The 21,427-nt window shown below is 46.8% G+C and overlaps 1 protein-coding gene across 1 annotated transcript in view; it reads right to left on the minus strand.

Annotated features, from left to right (window-relative positions):
- LOC124776123 (nectin-2-like) overlaps window positions 1–21,427 on the minus strand; it is a 212,963-nt gene that overhangs the window by 19,524 nt on the left and 172,012 nt on the right. The window contains exon 8 of the mRNA XM_047250962.1: window positions 11,700–11,887. Coding sequence (XP_047106918.1) covers window positions 11,700–11,887 — 188 coding nt within the window. The remainder of the gene's footprint in view (window positions 1–11,699; window positions 11,888–21,427) is intronic.

The following is a 21,427-nucleotide window of genomic DNA, read 5'->3' on the forward strand; positions in this document are numbered from 1 at the left end:
CCCTATTCATGTAACTGTACAGGAGAATCGGCGACGTGTAACTGCAGTCAGGTATCCTGACTCGATCTTGGGACCTCATATGCGGTTGTTGCGAGGTGCTGTGCTCCCAGCCGTCATACTGATGGACGATAATGCCCGACCTTATAGAGCACGGGTGGTTAATGTTTTCTTGGAAACGGAAGATGGAATGACGTCGCCAGCCCGATCTCCCGGTTTGAATCCCATAGGGCATGTCTGGGATGCATTAGAGAGGTGGGTTGCATCACGTCGGAATCCACCAACCAGTCTCCAAGACTGCGAGCAGCTCTGCACGTACACTCCTGGAAATTGAAATAAGAACACCGTGAATTCACTGTCCCAGGAAGGGGAAACTTTATTGATACATTCCTGGGGTCAGATACATCACATGATCACACTGACAGAATCACAGGCACATAGACACAGGCAACAGAGCATGCACAATGTCGGCACTAGTACAGTGTATATCCACCTTTCGCAGCAATGCAGGCTGCTATTCTCCCATGGAGACGATCGTAGAGATGCTGGATGTAGTCCTGTGGAACGGCTTGCCATGCCATTTCCACCAGGCGCCTCAGTTGGACCAGCGTTCGTGCTGGACGTGCAGACCGCGTGAGACGACGCTTCATCCAGTCCCAAACATGCTCAATGGGGGACAGATCCGGAGATCTTGCTGGCCAGGGTAGTTGACTTACACCTTCTAGAGCACGTTGGGTGGAACGGGATACATGCGGACGTGCATTGTCCTGTTGGAACAGCAAGTTCCGTTGCCGGTCTAGGAATGGTAGAACGATGGGTTCGATGACGGTTTGGAAGTACCGTGCACTATTCAGTGTCCCCTCGACGATCACCAGTGGTGTACGGCCAGTGTAGGAGATCGCTCCCCACACCATGATGCCGGGTGTTGGCCCTGTGTGCCTCGGTCGTATGCAGTCCTGATTGTGGCGCTCACCTGCACGGCGCCAAACACGCATACGACCATCATTGGCACCAAGGCAGAAGCGACTCTCATCGCTGAAGACGACACGTCTCCATTCGTCCCTCCATTCACGCCTGTCGCGACACCACTGGAGGCGGGCTGCACGATGTTGGGGCGTGAGCGGAAGACGGCCTAACGGTGTGCGGGACCGTAGCCCAGCTTCATGGAGACGGTTGCGAATGGTCCTCGCCGATACCCCAGGAGCAACAGTGTCCCTAATTTGCTGGGAGGTGGCGGTGCGGTCCCCTACGGCACTGCGTAGGATCCTACGGTCTTGGCGTGCATCCGTGCGTCGCTGCGGTCCGGTCCCAGGTCGACGGGCACGTGCACCTTCCGCCGACCACTGGCGACAACATCGATGTACTGTGGAGACCTCACGCCCCACGTGTTGAGCAATTCGGCGGTACGTCCACCCGGCTTCCCGCATGCCCACTCTACGCCCTCGCTCAAAGTCCGTCAACTGCACATACGGTTCACGTCCACGCTGTCGCGGCATGCTACCAGTGTTAAAGACTGCGATGGAGTTCCGTATGCCACGGCAAACTGGCTGACACTGACGGCGGCGGTGCACAAATGCTGCGCAGCTAGCGCCATTCGACGGCCAACACCGCGGTTCCTGGTGTGTCCGCTGTGCCGTGCGTGTGATCATTGCTTGTACAGCCCTCTCGCAGTGTCCGGAGCAAGTATGGTGGGTCTGACACACCGGTGTCAATGTGTTCTTTTTTCCATTTCCAGGAGTGTAGAAAGGTGGTTACTGCCTCAACATGAGACTGATGGCATCATGCACAGCATGCCCCGTCGTTATCAACCTGTACTGCTGCCAGAGGGGGCCATACACCACACTGAGCTCACTGACCAGTCGTCGGAACGTGTGAGCAAATCTGTCAAGTTGCAAAAAGCGAAGAACATTTTCGCCTACCATTATGCATGTTGCAGTTGTTTACTTTTTAAATTATTTGCATCGTTTGTACTATACTATCACCTGTTTATATTGCTTTGAGGCAAAATAAACGCAGCCTTACAAAGTTTCCGTTTCTTGTTTTAATTTCGGACATCAGCGTATTAACACCTCGTGATGAATGTTCGAAACGTTTTGTGGAAATAAATGTAAAACGGCGGATAACAGTAAACTAATTCCAGTCTCTTGTTACTGGTTTAGGCCTAGATGTTGACCATATTGTCGCAGTGATAAAAATTAGTTATAGAATTTTGTTTTGTGATATATTAGATACACACTATACGAACAAAGGTATACAGACGGGTACTAAAGGACATTAACGCTGGGTGTGACCGCCGTTCACGTTTATCATGGCTTCTACACTGCTACAGACGCTTTTAGGAAACTGTCTGTGGAGGAACAGCAGGCTATTATTTCTCACGAGCCGAGAATAGTGACGGTAGTGATGTTCGACGCTGTCGTCTGGAGCGAAGTCGACCTTCTGTGTCATCCCAACGACCTTCCACTGGGTCCAAGTCGGGTGAAGCCATTTCAGAAATGTTATTGTCCACATACCATTGCCTGACAGATGATGATTAAGGACAGGATGTAGTGTCATGCATATGCAACCAATCCTAACTGTCTCTCAACTGTAATCAGTACACTATGCTGTAAAATCGTTTCGTACCCTACCATTTTAGAGTTTTCGTAAGTGTCATCAGAAGAGCATATCCTAACCACAAGTAGTACCCCCATACCCCCTCAGTACGGAACTGCTGGCACTACACATGCCCAGAGGTAACGTTCTGCAGGAATTCGACAAGCCCAAACCCTTCCATCGGACTGCGACAGATGATTCACTGTCCACCCCCGCTAGTTGAGTGGTCAGCGCGACAGAATGTGAATCCTGAGGGGTCGGCTTCGATGCCCGTCTGCGTCGGAGATTTTCTCCGCTAACGGACTGGGTGTTGTGTTGTCCTAATCATCATTATTTCATCCCCATCGACGCGCAAGTCACCGAAGCGGCGTCAAATCAAAAGACTTACACCCGGCGAACGGTCTACCCGACGGGAGGCCCTAGTCACACGACATTTACATATGATTCATTACTCCAATGCACTCGGTTCCACTCACCCGGTGCTCAGTGGAGTCTCCCTTAACACTTCGTCGAGCGTCGTTTAGCATTGACGATATCGATATGTGGCTTAGGAGAAGCTGCTCAACCACTGAACCTGAACATTTTTAAATCCCTACCCGCAGTATTTGCGCTAGGTGCAGTGTTGGTAGCACTTCGGAAAGCAGGAATCGTTTCTTACGCTGATTTCCTGCGATTTCTTACAACCACTCACGGCTAAATCCATGGCCCCTGTCCGACAGTACATGAGGTCTACCTGGTTTTAGTTTGGCTGTGGTTGTTCCTCCGCGTTTCCAGTTGAAAACTCCGTCACTAACATACGATTCGGGCAGCTTTAGAGGGAATCGAACTGTCGCTAATGTATTTGTTACTGAGATGACGACCGATGACTAGTCCAGTTGCGAAGTCACTGAGTCTCCAGAACGAACCACTCTGGTGTTGCTGCTCCTGTGCTGCCAGCACAGTAACCCCCAAGTTGGTTTTATCCTGCCTGGTCAGCCTCTCGTGAAATCCCGGGATCGATTCTGTATTAAGTACTGGTGTCCGGATTCTTTTTAACAGAGTGTGTAGTTGCCTTACCAATCTTTTGCAATCCCTACACATCAGTGCTTTCGTTTCCAAAATGCAGCAAATACACTTCTTGTAAGACTTGCATAAGCGTATTAAGAATAAATAGGGCAAGTCTCCAGTTCGGCGCTAGCGGCCGTGCGTAGCGGAGGTCCGATACTTCCGCCTGTGCGGCGTCTGCGAGTGTTTGTTTACTTGTGGACTTAGTCTTCGCGCGGGCTAGTAACAACGATCATGGCGAACAAGTACAGGAAAACTACATTACCATTCAATTTCTGCAAAGACTACAAACGACCAAAGGCTTTAGCAGTGGAACGATTCATTCGAGAGGAAGCCAAGATACCGCCAAACGATATTGTCGAAATTCACCTGTTCATCATCAGTCCCACGGTGTATGCTAAGATGGTAAATGACGCGGCGTGTGAGAGAAGCCGGCCGCTGGTGGCCGAGCGGTTCTGGCGCTTCGGTCGCAGGTTCGAATCCTGCCTCGGGCATGGATGTGTGTGTTTTCCTTAGGTTCGTTAGGTTTAAGTAGTTCTACGTTCTACGGGACTTATGACCTCAGCAGTTGAGTCCCATAGTGCTCAGAGCCATTTGAACCATTTTGTGAGAGAATTCTACAGGCGACACAAGCAGGTCTCCGATTTTGCCATAGTGACGGGAACGTCGGCACGGTAACTGTAGAACATCCCGGTCTGGGTGTACGGACAATATGTGTTTTTGAGCTGCCATTTGAGCTCCCGGGTGACGAAGGTATCGAGGCTTTTAAACCATACGGCACAGTACATGGTCACACGGCAGAACGCTGGACACAATTCGCCACGTACCCCGTTCTTAACGGAGTGCGACAGATTACTATTGATCTTTAGAAGCATGTACCGTCCTAACTGACAATTGGTGGTTGTCGGGTGGTGGTGATTTTCGATGGTCAACCACGTACATGTGGCCAGGAGGGACACCTCAGGTCGAACTGTATGCAACGGCGGATTACGCAACTGCCTTCAGATGTGCGAGAGCCGTCGCCGGCGATGACAGTACTACCGATCACCTATGCCAAAGCACTCACTACGCCCGCTGATGACCGAAGGGACACAGCCCCCGTGGAAGATCAAGATTGGACTCTCCGAAACCTTGTAGCAGAGGTCAGGATGACAGAGGATGCTGCTCCATCGAACATACAATCTACGGCGACAACATCAGATAAGACCGAACTCCCACCAAGCACACCGATAGTAAACGAAGCAGTTCCAGCCACTACGGATGCTGTTCCGTCTGGAACGCACTCTGTGACGACAAAATCAGTTTCGACCGAACTCCCACCAAGTACAACGATGGGACTCGAAACACTTCCAGTTCCTACGGCTGCTTTCCTGTCGGGCAGCCGTGATTTCCTACAATCTGAGGACACGTAAGGAAGATCACGCAAACAACGTTCCCCGAAAAGGAGGAAACGGCGGCATCGCATGACATTTCCTCCGGATGACTCCCCTTGCCCCGACGACGATGTGCCTGTGGACCAACACGACACAACAGCCTCTACGAAACAGGATGGGGCAATGGAAACTGTTCGATCAGACCGCAGGGGTCTGTCACATTGTCGGTACCGGGACGTGGTGATGCTGAAGAGGAATCAAGCCAGTTGGCTCTCCAGACGCAGATACTGTGGCTATGGACACGAATATATCACTGCCTGAAAAGATGTGGTATGACGATATTGAGGAGGTGCAGGACGTCATACAGAGGCAGCCGGCACTCACGAAGACGGCCTAATAATTGCTGAAGATGAAGGGAGAGGGGCGAGAGAACGTCTTCTAACTCAGCCCCCAGCGCCGATGCAGGGAGATGTTGTTGCGCCTCGACAGAGTGGGATTCAACGCCACGCGAACCGTATTGAGACATTAAATATAAATGACGTGCGTTCACCGGCCAAAACACACCTACTGAAGGAAACGATTTCGGCATCTGATGTGGATATTGCTTTGCTGCAGGAAGTCCACATAGCTGCACTCCCATACATCGTAGGCTGCCAATCCTATTCGTCACACGGAGATCACAATGGGAGTGGGGTGACAGTTTACGTGTGAGATGGCTTCCCAGTGGAAAATGTGTGTTATCTTCCGTCGGCCAGGGGAATGGTTTTCACGACGTTTTGGACACGCATCATCAATCTTTGTGCACCGTCGGGAAATAATAGGCGGCGGGAAACATCGCGATTTTATGCAGAACACATTGCCCCACTATTCCATGAGCGTTATGAATGTAATAATTGGTGGATATTTCAACTGTGTTCTCAGCCAGAAAAACCAATGGCCGCAAGCAAACATCACCCAGGAGATGCGAATCGTTGTCAACGACCTTGTACTTAGTGACACGTGGGAATTACGACATGGAGATGCACCGGGATACACCTATGTGACAAGTCATTCGGCGAGCAGATTAGATAGCATTTATATCTCACGGGCTCATGCAAATGATGTCCAGGACGCGGAACGCTGGCCATTGGCATTCTCCGATCACAGCGCTTACATCTGTACGGTGCTTCTTTCCCGTGGAGATGTGTGGAACAGTGAGGCCCCGTAGAAACTAAAGATTCAACATGTACATGATCCTGAATGCCGTAACGGATTCTTGAGACATGGACGATGTGCGAGGGAAAGGTTGGAAGGTATGCGACGATGCTTGATTGGTGGCTGACTTGTGCTAAACCAGCGGTTCGCCGTACGTTCATCTCATATAGCAGGGAGATAGCAGAATGGCGCAGCCGTACGACCGACTTTTATTTTGCAGCACTGAGCGACCTAGATGATGGTCCGCCGGGACAGGACATCTGGATCGAACGCAAAAGAATCAAAGCTAAACTAGTGGCTTTAGCTCGGAAACATCTTCTGGGAACCATGATGCACGCCAGATGTCACGATACGATAAGACACGAGATTCCTTCCATGCACCACGTCGTGAATGAACGAAAGCACCGACGACGCGTTTTGGTACGGGAATTAATAACCCGCGAGGACCGAAGAGTGACGCGTCAAGCGGACATTGTCTCTGCATTCGTCGACCATTACCAACACATCTATCGGGAAGAAACAGCCCCTGTCGATGACCTCGACCGTATACCCACGTACGTCTCCCGTACACTGACGGTGGAAGCCGCGGGTACCATGCTGGAAGCCATTTGCTGTGAGGAAGTACATGATGCGATCGCACAAGGTGCGTTGAATCGGTCCCCAGGCATTGATGGACTTCCTGCTGAATTTTATCGAGAATTTCGCAACGAAATGGCACCGCGATGGACGGAAATGTACAACGAAATTTTAAATTCCGATGCGCCTATTCCACCGGCTTTTATGGAAGGCCTCCACAGGCTTTTATGGAAGGCCTCTTGGTGCCAGTACTTAAACCGAAGCCAGGAATTACGGTCACACATTATCGCCCCATCACCCTGCTTAATGCCGACTATAAGATCTTTGCACGGTTGCTAGCGTCCCGATGTCGTATGTTAATTCGTAGCGTTCTCTCTCCAGAACAGACGACACCGGGTGGATCGGTGAATGTGCAAACAGCTACTGGCGAATGCCGTGATGTGATAGCGCTGGAGGAGGCGATTGTGGCAGATGATTTTGACAGTGCTTTTGATAAGGTGCGCCACAACTATCTGTACGCTGTACTGGAGCAAATGTGATTCCAGACCGTTTCACTGGTCTCATTAGAAGGATTTATGGGGGCGCACAATCCTTGGTACAGGTTAATGGGCGTATAACAGGGCCCATTCAAATTCGACGATCCATTCGCCAGGGCTGCTCTCTTTCGATGCCGTTGTTTGCGGTAGCCTTGGAACCATTAATTGGGAGGCTAACAACTTCTCTTTCTGGGATGGAACTACGGGACTATACCTTCAAATGTCGTGCGTATGCGGACGACCTCCTGCTGCTCGTTCGTTCTGAGGAAGGGGTGAAGACGGTCCTTGAACTGTTGTTGGACCACAGTGTGGCGGCGGGTAGTGCAGTGAACATGAACAAATCGGCGGCAATGCCGGTTGGAAGGGGCCTTACACCGGAAGAAATCAGTCCGTTTCCTTATGTGCAACGATTCCGCTATCTCGGCATAGACTTTACCTCATCTGTAAAACATACTGCGGCAGTTAACTACCGACGTATTTTACAGACAACACGTACCATGGTCCGACGGCGCCTTGATCCTTTGCAGCGAGTCGAGTATCTGAACACTTATGTGGTTTCTCGAATGGTGCATATTTCGCAGATCCTGCCCCTACCACTCACGCTCGAGCGTCGACTTCAATCAGCACTAGGCTATTTTGTGATGATTGCATCGGCACTCAAGGTGCGATACGCTGTGCTCACGCTCCCTACGGACAAGGAGGGACTCGGACTTACGAATGTTCAATGCCGAGAGACGGCGCTCCTTCTAGCCACGATGTACAAGCAATGGCGTAGCGGACGTGATTCCCTTACATCCCGCCTACTGGATCTCCTAGTTCCAGCGTCCCTCACACCTCCGGTGGCGGTGCGCAACATTACGCCACATTTTGCGCATGTATCAACATTTGTCGTGGAACTTAGTTATATCAGAGACGAGCTTCCGCGCACGAGACCGCCATGCGCGAAGGATTTTTATGTTTGGCTGCTACGACGGATAAGTCGTAATGTCATTGAACTCTAACACTCCAGGTTGCATTGGCCGAAGATTTGGAGACATGTGCACCAAAAATTCCTTCCTACCTTCGTTCGGGAACTGTGGTTCTCTGTCGCCTGTGGCAAGTTCAACACCAACCAACAGCTCCATGCAATTGGACTAGTGAACACTCCACTATGCCCAAATGTTGCCAAGTGGATGACGACCATCACCGCTTAACTTGTATCGCGGTGGAGGACGTCTGGCTCCTAGGAAGACCACTGGTGGCTTGCTACCTACGTGTTACCCGGAAACATATTACACCCGCTTCCTTCTTACATCCAGAGAGTGACTACTTTCCGGCGGCTAAATCACAGTCGATCTTCTGGGTCAAAGGTTGGACGATCGCGTACCTCTATGGGGATGCTGCCAAGTCGCGACTTGACTTTTAGTATTTCTTGCAGCAAGCCCACAATGAGGTTCATAGATCGGAAAACCTTTGCCAACTATCTTCAGGCAGTCTTCCTCGATCCCCCACGCAGTTGGGATGTGCCGAGTGCAGTCGGTGTGCACATTTGACAATGAACCTCACGCTTTTCTCACCACTCAATATGTAATCCACACCCTATACCATGAAATGATCTACATGTTCCTTTTAAAAGAGTGATCTTTATTGAAAATAAAAAATAAATAAATAACATCCCTGTTCCTTTAAATTTGTGATTTGTTTTACACAATTTTTTTTTCATGTTTCTTCTGCGAGTATGCGAAGTTTCGAATAATGTGAACTAACGGCGGAACGACAGTGATCCACGGAACTGCGTTTACGCAAGACATTCCTTTCAAGAAACGTAACTTATTTGAGTACTCGGCTGCCGAAAGAGAATCCGTGGTCTTTAACCATAAAAATTTATTTCTAGTGTATCGTAACGATGCAGTTGATTGGGGTAGTTCTGGGTGATGAATAAAGAGAGTTAAAGCGCCAGTAAGTGGAGAAACTGAGCTCCAAGACTCCGCATTAGGGACGTCCTGAGGCGGCAACTGCTCCCGACATCGGGAATCGGGTTGATGCCATTATTAGTGCAGATACGTGCACCGCAACTCGAAAACTGTATCCGCAGCTATCAGCGAGCACTGTAACTGCATGTACAATGAATGACACTCTTGGATATTGAAAGGTGTGCTCAGGATCTGTTCCACGAATGCTCATAACAGACAACTACATTCAAAGCAAAGTCATGGCATCCGAACTCTTGGAGCAGCTTGCGGCCAATGGTGAGGCCTTTTTGTAACAGGTTGTTTTAGCCGGAAATAAATAGGTACTCACTGGAGTTGCCTCAACAGCAATCCCCGAAAAAGAAGAAACTGAAGACGGGTCCAGCTGGTGGAAGAGTTAAGTTTACAATCATTTGGGCTAGTGATAATGTCATTCTCGTGGACATGTTGCCATTATGGTAGTTCAGAGGCATGTGTGAAGACCCTCAACAAACTCAAGAACCACTTCCAGTGTGGTTCGTTTGACAAGAATCTTAAATAAATATTACTCCAACGCGAGACTATGCGTCAACACAAAAGTCTCATAAGTCGGGAGGACATCGCCACATTTAGTTGGAAATCATTGCTTTGTCCACACTACAGCCCATATCACAACTCGCATCTGTTCGGACCACTTAAGATTCTGTATGTGAGGCACACTTTGACGACGATGACAGTGTAGTTCTTGGAGTGGAAACATACGACGGTACAGAGCGAGGCGTTGCGGTGGTTAGGACACTGGACTCACATTCGGGAGGACGACCATTCAAACCCGCGTCCAGCCATTCCGATTTAGGTTTCTCGTGATTTTACAAAATGGCTGCAGACTAATTCTGATATGGTTCCTCAGAAAAGGGCACAAGCGTGTTCCAATCGCATCCTTCAACAATCTGGGGTGATGCTCCGTCTCTTAATGATCTCACTGCCGATGGAACATTAACCTCTAATCTTCGTTCCGTTATTTTATGAGCACAGCGTAGAAGCTTTACCAATATGGAATACATACTCGTACACAACGCTGGAGTAAGGCCATAGAACGTGACGGAGAATATGCAGAAAAACATTACATTTCAAAGAACATGGACGGATATTGTGACCAAATTTCTTCAGCAGATATATATACTGAGAAAGAGATGGCGGAACACCATTTACTGAACGACCTTCGAAGATTCGTGTCAGACTCTTTTAGCAAGGACGCCAATAACCTCGCTTTTGAGTGATCTAAATAGGTAAGCACACTCTCGCACACTTTCTGTCTGTCTCTCTCTCTCTATCTCTCTTTCTCTCACTCTGTCTCTCTCTCTCTCTCTCTCTCTCACACACACACACACACACACATACACACTCTCTCTCTCTCTCTCTCTCTCTCTCTTTCTCTATCTCTCTCTCACGCGTGTGCGTGAGTACACAGACTTCATATGTTCCACAAATCACGCTCCAGTGTTGGCAAAAGGAACCTCCCATTGTGAAAGGTATTAAGATTTCAACTCGCTCCATTCCCCGATGGACTGCAGAATGAATAACTGTCTGTTTGACTCTGTCTGCGTGGTAATTAGCCTAAGTCCATCTTCAAGCCACCAATAGGAAGAGGGAATAGAATGGAAGCACAGTGAAATACCCATCTTTCGCAGATGATTTTGCAATACTTTCATGAAATATACATCTTCTGATAATTGGTAAATAGAGAAATCAGAAAAACATATAAATTTCGTGAAAAATATAAAAACAGTTAACTAAAATACATAGAAATTCAGGTAAAATAGAATGAATTAGTGAATTAAAATGCCTTGCAAAAATATCAGATAGAGCTAGAAAGATATAAAACAGATATAAGAAATAGTAGGAGAGAAAGAGATTATGCTTTAACCAGAAATAGATACAAAAGATATTCAGTCGTAGAAATACAAAGAAATAATCATATATAGAAGGAAACTACGATAAAGAATTGTATATGATGGAAGGAAACTATTTAAAGACTGAAATAATAAATTTAAATAAGCAAAGAACTGCATGAAGTACTGAAATGAGAAAGAATGGCAAATAATTGAGCATGATAGGAATTAAATATTTAAAGGCTTGAAAAATAAATTTAATAACGGAACATAAGTACGAAGTAGGGAAGTAAGAAAGAATGGAAAGAAACAACAACAAAGCGCTGTAAGTAACAGAAAGGAACTATTTAAAGAATGGAATACTAAATTTAAAAGTCTTTGAAAGGAAAAGTAAGTAAGTAAATGGACAGAAAAAAGGAAAACACAGCACAAAAAGATGGTGAATGTGTGCTAGAAAACGCAGGAAACAACACGAACAGAAGAGGAACAGAAGTTGCGAGCTGAGTGTGGAGAAGTGAGGGAAATATTGCAATAGAGGAGAGAGTAGAGCAGAGAGCTACTGACGGTGAGGTTGTGGGCGGTGAGGCGGCCGGTGGCGTTTCCGGGCCGCAGCAGCGCCGCGGCGGCGACGGACGACACGAGCCAGAGGGCGCGCTGCGCCGCCGGGTTGGCGCAGAACTCGAAGCGCAGCGTGACGCTCTGGCCGCTGCGCGCCGACACCGTCGCGTTGCTGGGGTGCACCACCGGCGCCCCTGCAACACAACAGCCCGCCGCCAGCTGCAGGCGCCGCGCACTGCCACACTGCTGCACTGCCCGCACTCCCGTGGAAGTGGCAGGCAGCAAACTTCAGATCTGGACAGACTGTGCTACGTGCTTTCCAATACAAGTCAAATGTGCAAAGTAGGCAGCTGTAATCGGATGCAGTAGCTGTGTACAAGAAAAAAGTGTGTAGTGAGTTTCTGAGTCAGATATCACATTTGGAAGTCAGTTTCTTGTGAGAAAACAGTACTGCAACTCGTGAAACACGTGGCCTGTGAAGACTGCAGTCTTCCTTTACGACATAATCCTGCTTGTTACGTTCGACGGGGTCCCACGACTACCACGTGAATATGGAACCGATGGGACTAGGAGGGCTTTAATCAAGCGACAACCACCCGAGAGGGCAGATATGCTGTTCACACGTCTGTACCGTAGTGTACGGCTGTGTCATGTACGCACATCAAAAACAGTGGTGCATCACTCCTAAATTTCGAAATTCGTGGCAGACAAAGCAGAAACTGGCTCCGAAGCATTCGTGTCTATTCATATACAAGGAGCCCAGACCATCAACACGAAAATATAAAATGAAAATGAAAAAAAAAAAAGAATCTATAACGACAGACTCATCTCTTCCCACAGGGGGGTTTGTCACAGCCCACTTGAGCGACGTCATTTGGTGGAATGTCGCCTTGCTCAGATGCGGGTATTAATCCGTCGTTGCATTCCAGCGATAAGACCATAGAGACAGCCCAGCGACAAACTGCCTCACTCTTTACCAGCTATTCAGTCACAAGTCGCCCAGAGAGCGTGGTCATTGTCAACGACCAAGAACAGTTTGCTTGAATCGATGCCACACGTATTCGATTGAGTGCATGTCTGGGGAACGAAGAGGTCACTCCATTCTGGTGAGCGTATCCTGGTGTAGGAACGTGTTCACGGGAACAACACGATGAGCACGTGATCAAGATGAAACTGTCACCAAAATTTTGGCGATACACTACCACTAATGGCTGTAGAATCTCGTCCTCATGCTATAGAGCTGTAAGGGTGCCCTCAATAACCACGAGAGTTGTACGATGGTCCAATGTTATTTCATCCCAGAACATCATCCAGCACCACGTTGTTCCACATGTGGGACTCAATGTTGGAGACCTTCGACATTACCTGCCTGTGATTATCAGGGTACAAACAGATCCAAATTTCCCCACCCAGTGCGAGCACCTGAGACGTCTGCTCTGCATGTGTTCTAGTCCACCTTTAATGGTGTCCCTGCTGTTGTGGTGTACGACAAAGTACTCTCCTTGGCCGTCGACAAGATTCACAGCATTGAATCGTGCCATATCAGTTTGAAGCGGTACATCACGTTCTGTTACCTCCTGGAACGTCGTATTCAGTTGCAGGTCATTCAGCCCACGGTTATTGTGACTGAAAAGCCTTAGCTATTGCTTATCCTGTGCATCTGTTGAACATGGACGGCCTGTTCCGCGTAGGTCGTCAACACTACCTGTCCACTGGCATTGATTCTCTCTCTGCACCACATCACTCTGACTCTGCTGCACACGTCGAAAACTTCTCCGGCTCACAAGCCTTCTGCATGCAAAGTGGTGATACAGATATGATCATTGGTCGCGACTGTCCTCTTATGTAATGATGAGTGGCCATTCTACTTTTCCACAGACTAATCAGTCCCTACATTCAACTCATTTGCTGCAACCCACTCAGATGCGGCGTTCTGTTCATAGTCAGGGTCATGATAACTGTGTGTACATTTGCAGAAAACATTGGCAACATCCCAATAGGCACAGGATCAGTCACAATAGCAACAGCACCTTTGCGACTTGTCGTATTATGCGAAACGTTTGTTGAAGTTCTTGCCTTGGTCATAAATGGGGTTGTTTGGAGTCAGACAATTACCCACATAGACAGTACAACTTCTGCAGTACTATGATCAGGAAGCATGATAACTATTGTTGCTGCTACACTTGCTGCAGCTGCAGATATATTTGAACCAGCAGAAGCGTTCCGAACAATACTGGATACATAAGTAGCATCAAGCCACCTTTTATGAGTCCTGGATCTGGGTGCAGCATAAGAATGGACCTGCCATTGTGTTGCCGCCTTGATGAGAACAGTGTTGGCAGACACCATTCGCTATTGTCACCCAACCCCCGGTTGTTGGTGCGACAGTATGGGACACTACAGGGTACGCAACGTTATCATCTGTGGTTTATAAACACATCAAACAAAGGTTTGCATCGTACCGGTTCCCAGAACTCCTGAAGATAGACGTTCACTGTGCACATTGCATCGCAAACAAAGTCCCATTGGCTCTTGAGAGACGTCACTGAACCCTCTCAGATATGTAAACAACCATGCATGAGCAGCGCCTACTAGACGGAGGGGGTCCGACAGCAGATCAGTCCGTCATTTCACCAGGAAGGAGGAACACGGCTGGTGTTGTCTGTAGTTCAACCGTGCCTAGACCGTCAATACCGCGATTTGATCGCGTGTGCATTGTTACTTTGTGCCAGGAAGGTATCTCAAAATTGAAAGTGTCCAGGCGTCTCGGAGTGAACCAAAACAATGTTGTTCGGACATGGAGGAGACACAGAGAGACAGAAGCTGTCGATGACATGCCTCGCTCAGGCCGCCCAAGGGCTACTACTATAGTGGATGGTTCTGCCTACGGATTAGGGGTCGGAGGACACTGACAGCAACGACACCATGTTGAATAATGCTTTTCGTGCAGCCACAGAATGTCGTGTTACGACTCAAACTGTGCGCAGTAGCCTGCACTATGCGCAACTTCACTCCCGACGTTCATGGCGAGGTCCATCTTTGCAACCACGATACCATGCAGCTCGGTACAGATGGACCCAACAACAAGCAGAATGGACCGCCGAGGATTGGCATCACGTTCTCTTCACCGTTGATTGTCGTATATGCCTTCAACCAGACAATCGTGGGAGACGTGTTTGGAGGTAACCCGGTCAGGCTGAACGCCTTAGACACACTGTCCAGCGAGTGCAGCAAGGTGGAGGTTCCCTGCTGCTTTGATGTGGCATTATGTGGACCCGTAACGCACTGTAACGGCTGTACAATACGGGAATGCCATCCGCCGACTGATAGTGCAGCCATATTGGCAGGATATTGGCGACGCATTCGTCTTCATGGACGAAAATTCGCGCACCCATAATGCACATCTTGTGACTGACATCCTTCAGGACAACGACAACACTCGACTAGAGTGGCCAGCATGTTACCCAGACATGAACCAAATCAAACATGCCTGGAATAGTTTGAAAAGGGCTGCTTATTGGCGACGTAACCGACCAACCACTCTGAGGTATGTACGCCGAATCGCAGTTGAGCAGTGGGAAAATCTGGAACAACAGTGCCTTGATGAACTATGCCACGACAAATACAGGTATGCATCAGTGCAAGTGGGTATTAGGGGCACCGGTGTGTACAGCAATCTGGACCACCACCTGTGAAGGTCTCGCTGTATGGTGGCACAACATGCAATGCGTTGCTTTCATGAGCAATAATAAGGGCGGAAATAATGTTTTTGTTGATCTCTATTCCAGTTTTCGGTACAAGTTCCGGAACTCTCAGAACGGAGGTGATGAAAAACTTTTTTGATGTGTATATAATTTCAACAACAGGCGCCACATTTTTTATGTCTTACGGTCGATCACCAACCCCCCCCCCCCCTCCATCCCATGAACCATAGACCTTGCCGTTGGTGGGGAGGCTAGCATGCCTCAGCATACAAATAGGCGTACGGTAGGTGAAACCACAACGGTGGGGTACCTGTGGAGAGGCCAGACAGACGTGTGGTTCCAGAAGAGGGGCAGCAGCCTTTTCAGTACTTACAGGGGTAACAGTCTGGATGATTGACTGATGTGCCCTTGTAACACTAACCAAAACGGCCTTGCTCTGCTGGTACTGCGAACGGCTGAAAGTAAGGGGAAGCTACAGCCGTAATTTTTCCCGAGAGCATGCATCTTTAGTGTATGGTTAAATGATGATGGCGTCCTCTCGGGTAAAATATTCCGGAAGTAAAAAAGGCTCCCATTCGGATCTCCAGGCGGGGACTGCTCAAGAGGACGTCGTTATCAGGAGAAAGAAAACTGGCGTTCCACGGAACGGAGTGTGGAATATCAGATACCTTAATCGGGCAGGTAGGTTAGAAAATTTACACAGGGAAATGGATAGTTAGATGTTAGATATAGTGGGAATTAGTGAAGCTCGGTGATACGAGGAATATGACTTTTGGTCAGGTGAATACAGGGTCATAAATATAGGATCAAATATGGGTAATGCAGGAGTAGGTTTATTAATATATAAAAAATAGGAGTGCGGGTAAGCTGCTACAAACAGCATAGTGAACGCATTATTGTGGCCAAGATAGATACAAAGCCCACGCCTACTACAGTAGTACAAGTTTATATACCAACTAGCTCTGCAAATGACGGAGAAATTGTTGAAATTTGTGATGAGATAAAAGAAATTATTCAGATAGTGAAGGGAGACAAAAATTTAATAGTCATGGGTGACTGGAATTCGATAGTAGGAAGAGGGCGAGAAGTAATCGCAGTAGGTGAATATGGATTGGGGGTAAGAGATGAAAGAGGAAGCCCCCTGGTAGAATTTTGCACAGAGCATAACTCAATCATAGCTAACACCTGGTTCAAGAATCAAGAAAGAAGACTGTATACATGGAAGAAGATATCAGATAGATTATATAATGGTTAGACAGAGATTTAGGAACCAGGTTTTAAATTGTAAGACATTTCCAGGGGCAGATGTGGATTCTGACCACAATCTATTGGTTATGAACTGTTGAATAAAACTGAAGAAACTGCAAAAAGGTGGGAATTTAAGGAGATGGGATCTGGATAAACTGACTAAACCAGAGGTTATACATAGTTTCAGGGAGAGCGTAAGGGAACAATTGACAGGAATGAGAGAAAGAAATAGAGTAGAAGAAGAATAGGTAGCTTTGAGGGATGAAGAAGAGAAGGCAGCAGAGGATCAAATTGGTAAGAAGACGAGGGCTAGTAGAAATCTTTGGGTGACAGAAGAACTATTGAATTTAATTGATGAAAGGAGAAAATATAAAAGTGCAGTAAATGAAGCAGACAAAAAGGAATACAAACGTCTCAAAAATGTGATAGACAGTAAGGGAAAAATGGCTAAGCAGGGATGGCTAGAGGACAAATGTAGGGATGTAGGGGCTTATCTCACTAGGGGTAAGATAGATACTGCCTACACGAAAATTAAAGAGATCTTTGGAGAAAAGAGAACCACTTATATGAACATGAAGAGACCAGATGGAAACCCAGTTCTAAGCAAAGAATGGAAAGCAGAAAGGTGGAGGGAGTGTATAGAAGGCCTATACAAGGGCAATGTAAGTGAAGTTGATATAGAAGTGGAAGAGGATGTAGATGAAGATGAAATGGGAGGTATGAAATTGCATGAAAAGTTTGACAGAGCATTGAAAGACCTGAGTCGAAACAAGACCCCGGGAGTAGACAACATTCCATTAGAACTACTGACAGCCTTGGGAGAGCCAGTCCTGACAAAACTCTACCATCTGGTGAGCAAGATGTATGAGACAGGCTAAATACCCTCAGACGTCTAGAAAAATATAATAATTCCACTCCCAAAGAGAGCAGGTCTTGACAGATGTGAAAATTACCGAACTATCAGTTTAATAAGTCACGACTGCAAACTACTAACGCAAATTCTCTACAGACGAATGGAAAAACCGGTAGAAGGCGACCTCGGGGAAGATCAGTTTGGATTCCGTAGGAATATTGGAACATGTGAGGCAATACTGACCCTACGACTTATCTTAGAAGATAGATTACGGAAAGGCAAACCTACGTTTCTAGCATTTGTAGACTTAGAAAAGCTTTTGACAATGTTGACTGGAATACTCTCTTCCAAATTCTGAAGGTGGCAGGGGTAAAATACAAGGACCGAAAGGCTATTTACAATTTGTACAGAAACCAGATGGCAGTTATAAGAGACGAGAAACATGAAAGGGAAGCAGTGGTTGGGAAGGGAGAGAGACGGGGCTGTAGCCTCTCCAGGATGTTACTCAATCTGTATATTGAGCAAGCAGTAAAGGAAACAAAAGAAAAATTCGGAGTAGGTATTAAAATCTATGGAGAAGAAATAAAATCTTTGAGGTTCGCCGATGACATTGTAATTCTGTCGGAGACGGCAAAGGACTTGGAGTAGCAGTTGAAGGGAATGGACTGTCTCTTGAAAGGAGGAGATAAGATGAACTTCAACAAAAGCAAAACAAGGATAGTGGAATGTAGTCGTATTAATTCGAGTAATGCTGAGGAAATTAGATTAGGAAATGAGACGCTTAAAGTAGTAAAGGAGTTTTGCTATCTGGGGAGCAAAATAACTGGTCGAAGTAGAGAGGTTATAAAATGTAGACTGGCAATGGCAAAGAAGGTGTTTATGAAGAAGAGAAATTTATTAACATCGAGTATAGATTTAAGTGTCAGGAAGTTGTTTCTGAAAGTATTTGTATGGAGTGTAGCCATGTATGAAAGTGAACCGTGGACGATAAACAGTTTGGACAATAAGAGAATAGAAGCTCTCGAAATGTGATGCTACAGAAGAATGCTGAAGATTAGATGGGTAGATCACATACTAATGAGGAGGTATTGAATAGAATTAGGGAGAAGAGGAGTTTGTGGCACAACTTGATTTGAAGAAACGATCAGTTGGTAGGACATATTCTGAGGCATCATGGGATCACCAATTTGGTATTTGGAGGGCAGCGTGGAGGGTAAAAGTCGTAGAGGGAGATCAAGAGATGAATACACTAAGCAGATTCAGAAGGTTGTAGGTTGCAGTAGGTACTGGGAGATGAAGAAGCTTGCACAGGATGGAGTAGCATGGAGAGCTGCATCAAACCAGTCTCAGGGCTGAATACCACAACGACAACAACAGCAACAAGGTCGGTCACTGTTCCTTACATCTGTATGTCTCTGTGCCGTTATCTTTGTACAAGATTCCTGTTCAACCGTGACCTACAGGTGTTGGACAAAAGTATGGAAACATCAAAAACACGTTTTCATCACTAATACAACCAATCAAATATTCAAAGTAAGACAAATACTAGATGAGAACTGGGAGAACAATCGCGATTCCTTTCTGCGTGTTTATTGACTTCAGCTAAGCATATGACAGCACAGTGAGACAGGAGATGTGGACGACAATGGCAGGATGTGTGATACCGGACAAGCTGATAAAGCTAACTAGAATGTGTGTGATGGAATCAAAGTGTAGAGTGAAAGAACAGAAACATTAGAGGTAAACACAGGAGTGAGACATGGAGATAACATATCATCAACCTTCTTGAATTTGGCGCTCAATAGCATCCTGAGTAAACACAGGAATCTGCAGGAATCACCATAGAGGAAAAGATGAATGTTCAGGCTTTAGCAGATGAGATTGTGATGATAGGAAACAGCATGGAAGACCTAGAGATAATGAGAACTGTACACATGGAAGAAGCTAGGAAAGTTGGTCTAAGTATAAATGAAAATAAAAGGAAGTTCATGGTAATAAGAAGAAGGGCTCTATTACGACCAAACCATCTAATGAGGAACCTAACAATACAGAAGACAGACACCCTAACTTACCTCAGCGTCAACATTAACAAACAAAACCTTATAGAGCAACGGATCGTAACGAGAATTCAAGACGAGGAAAGATATCTTGGAGCTATACATAACATCATAATATCTAAATTACTTTCCAGACAGGCAAAAATAAGAATATATTAGACCATCATCAAACCAACCGTTTGCTAAGCAAGCGAGACATAGACTCTGACAAAAAAAAGAGGGTAAAATTCATCACTATAGAAAATAAAGTACTGAGAAAAATATATGGACCTTCGGAAGAAAATGACCAGGGGAGAATAAGGAAAAACATAGAGCTGGTACAATTATATATATCGTAGGGAGTGTGAAAATTAAAAGACTCAGGTGGTATGGAAATGTGAGGGGGAGAGGAGAGAACAAGGTGATAATGACAGTGATGGGTGGAGAAGCCGAAGGAATGACACCACTAGGACGGATGAGATCGAGATGCAACGTTAATAACATGGAATGCATACAGATACTGGGTCTTGAGTATGAGGATGAAGCTGACCGAAATGTGTGGAAGGCTGGAAAGACTGAGGCCAAGGACCAGCTACAGTTTGTGTGTCCAGTATAAGAAGAAGAAGGAGAAGAAGAATACGGCGTAAGAAAATGTTTGCCATTCCGAACACTTTACAGTCGTATCTGAGTTCATAACTGCATGTCCTGTATGGTTTTCAAGGGAATATCGTGTCATTCTGCCTGCAAGTCAGTGGCAAGTTCACGTAAAGGTAATGGAGCTGGATAGCGCCCACGCCCCCCTCTCCCAAAGTACACTACAAAGACTAAATTATGTTGAGATCTGGTGACTGTGGTGACCAGGGAAGATGGGGAAATTCAAATTGTGAGCACAATGCAAATTCTGGGTAATGTGAGCGTTGTGAACCGGGGCACCGCCTTCTTGCGACACAGCATCACCAAATATTACACCATGAGATGGACCAGATGAGACAGAATTTTAGCAGTGATACGAGCTCACACATCAAGCATGGAGCTCATGGAACACCACGATATCGCTGTCACCACAGTCCCACCATATTTCAGTCAGAAGTTGTCCAAGATACTACTCCTGGCGGATGTAAAATGAGTGTGCACAACGGAAAATAATAAACGCTAAATGCAGATTTGGCCCTGTCTATCTATCCCCTGCAGCGGATCTTAGGATCTCTTAATTCTATAAATTACAATCGAAACATAAATGAATGATGAAGGCAACTAAACCTACTAAATGACAAACGTTGTTCCTGCTTATACAGGGTGTTACAAAAAGGTACGGCCAAACTTTCAGGAAACATTCCTCACACACAAAGAAAGAAAATATGTTATGTGGACATGTGTCCGGAAACGCTTACTTTCCATGTTAGAGCTCATTTTATTACTTCTCTTCAAATCACATTAACCATGGAATGGAAACACACAGCAACAGAACGTACCAGCGTGACTTCAAACACTTTGTTACAGGAAATGTTCAAAATTTCCTCCGTTAGCGAGGATACATACTTCCACCCTCCGTCGCATGGAATCCCTGATGCGCTGATGCAGCCCTGGAGAATGGCGTATTGTATCACAGCCGTCCACAATACGAGCACGAAGAGTCTCTACATTTGGTACTGGGGTTGCGTAGACAAGAGCTTTCAAATGCCCCCATAAATGAACGTCAAGAGGGTTGAGGTCAGGAGAGCGTGGAGGCCACGGAATTGGTCCGCCTCTACCAATCCATCGGTCACGGAATCTGTTGTTGAGAAGCGTACGAACACTTCGACTGAAATGTGCAGGAGCTCCATCGTACATGAACCACATGTTGTGTCGTACTTGTAAAGGCACATGTTCTAGCAGCACAGGTAGAGTATCCCG

The sequence above is a fragment of the Schistocerca piceifrons genome, chromosome 2 (genome assembly GCF_021461385.2).
Source record: "Schistocerca piceifrons isolate TAMUIC-IGC-003096 chromosome 2, iqSchPice1.1, whole genome shotgun sequence".
Lineage (NCBI taxonomy): Eukaryota > Metazoa > Arthropoda > Insecta > Orthoptera > Acrididae > Schistocerca > Schistocerca piceifrons.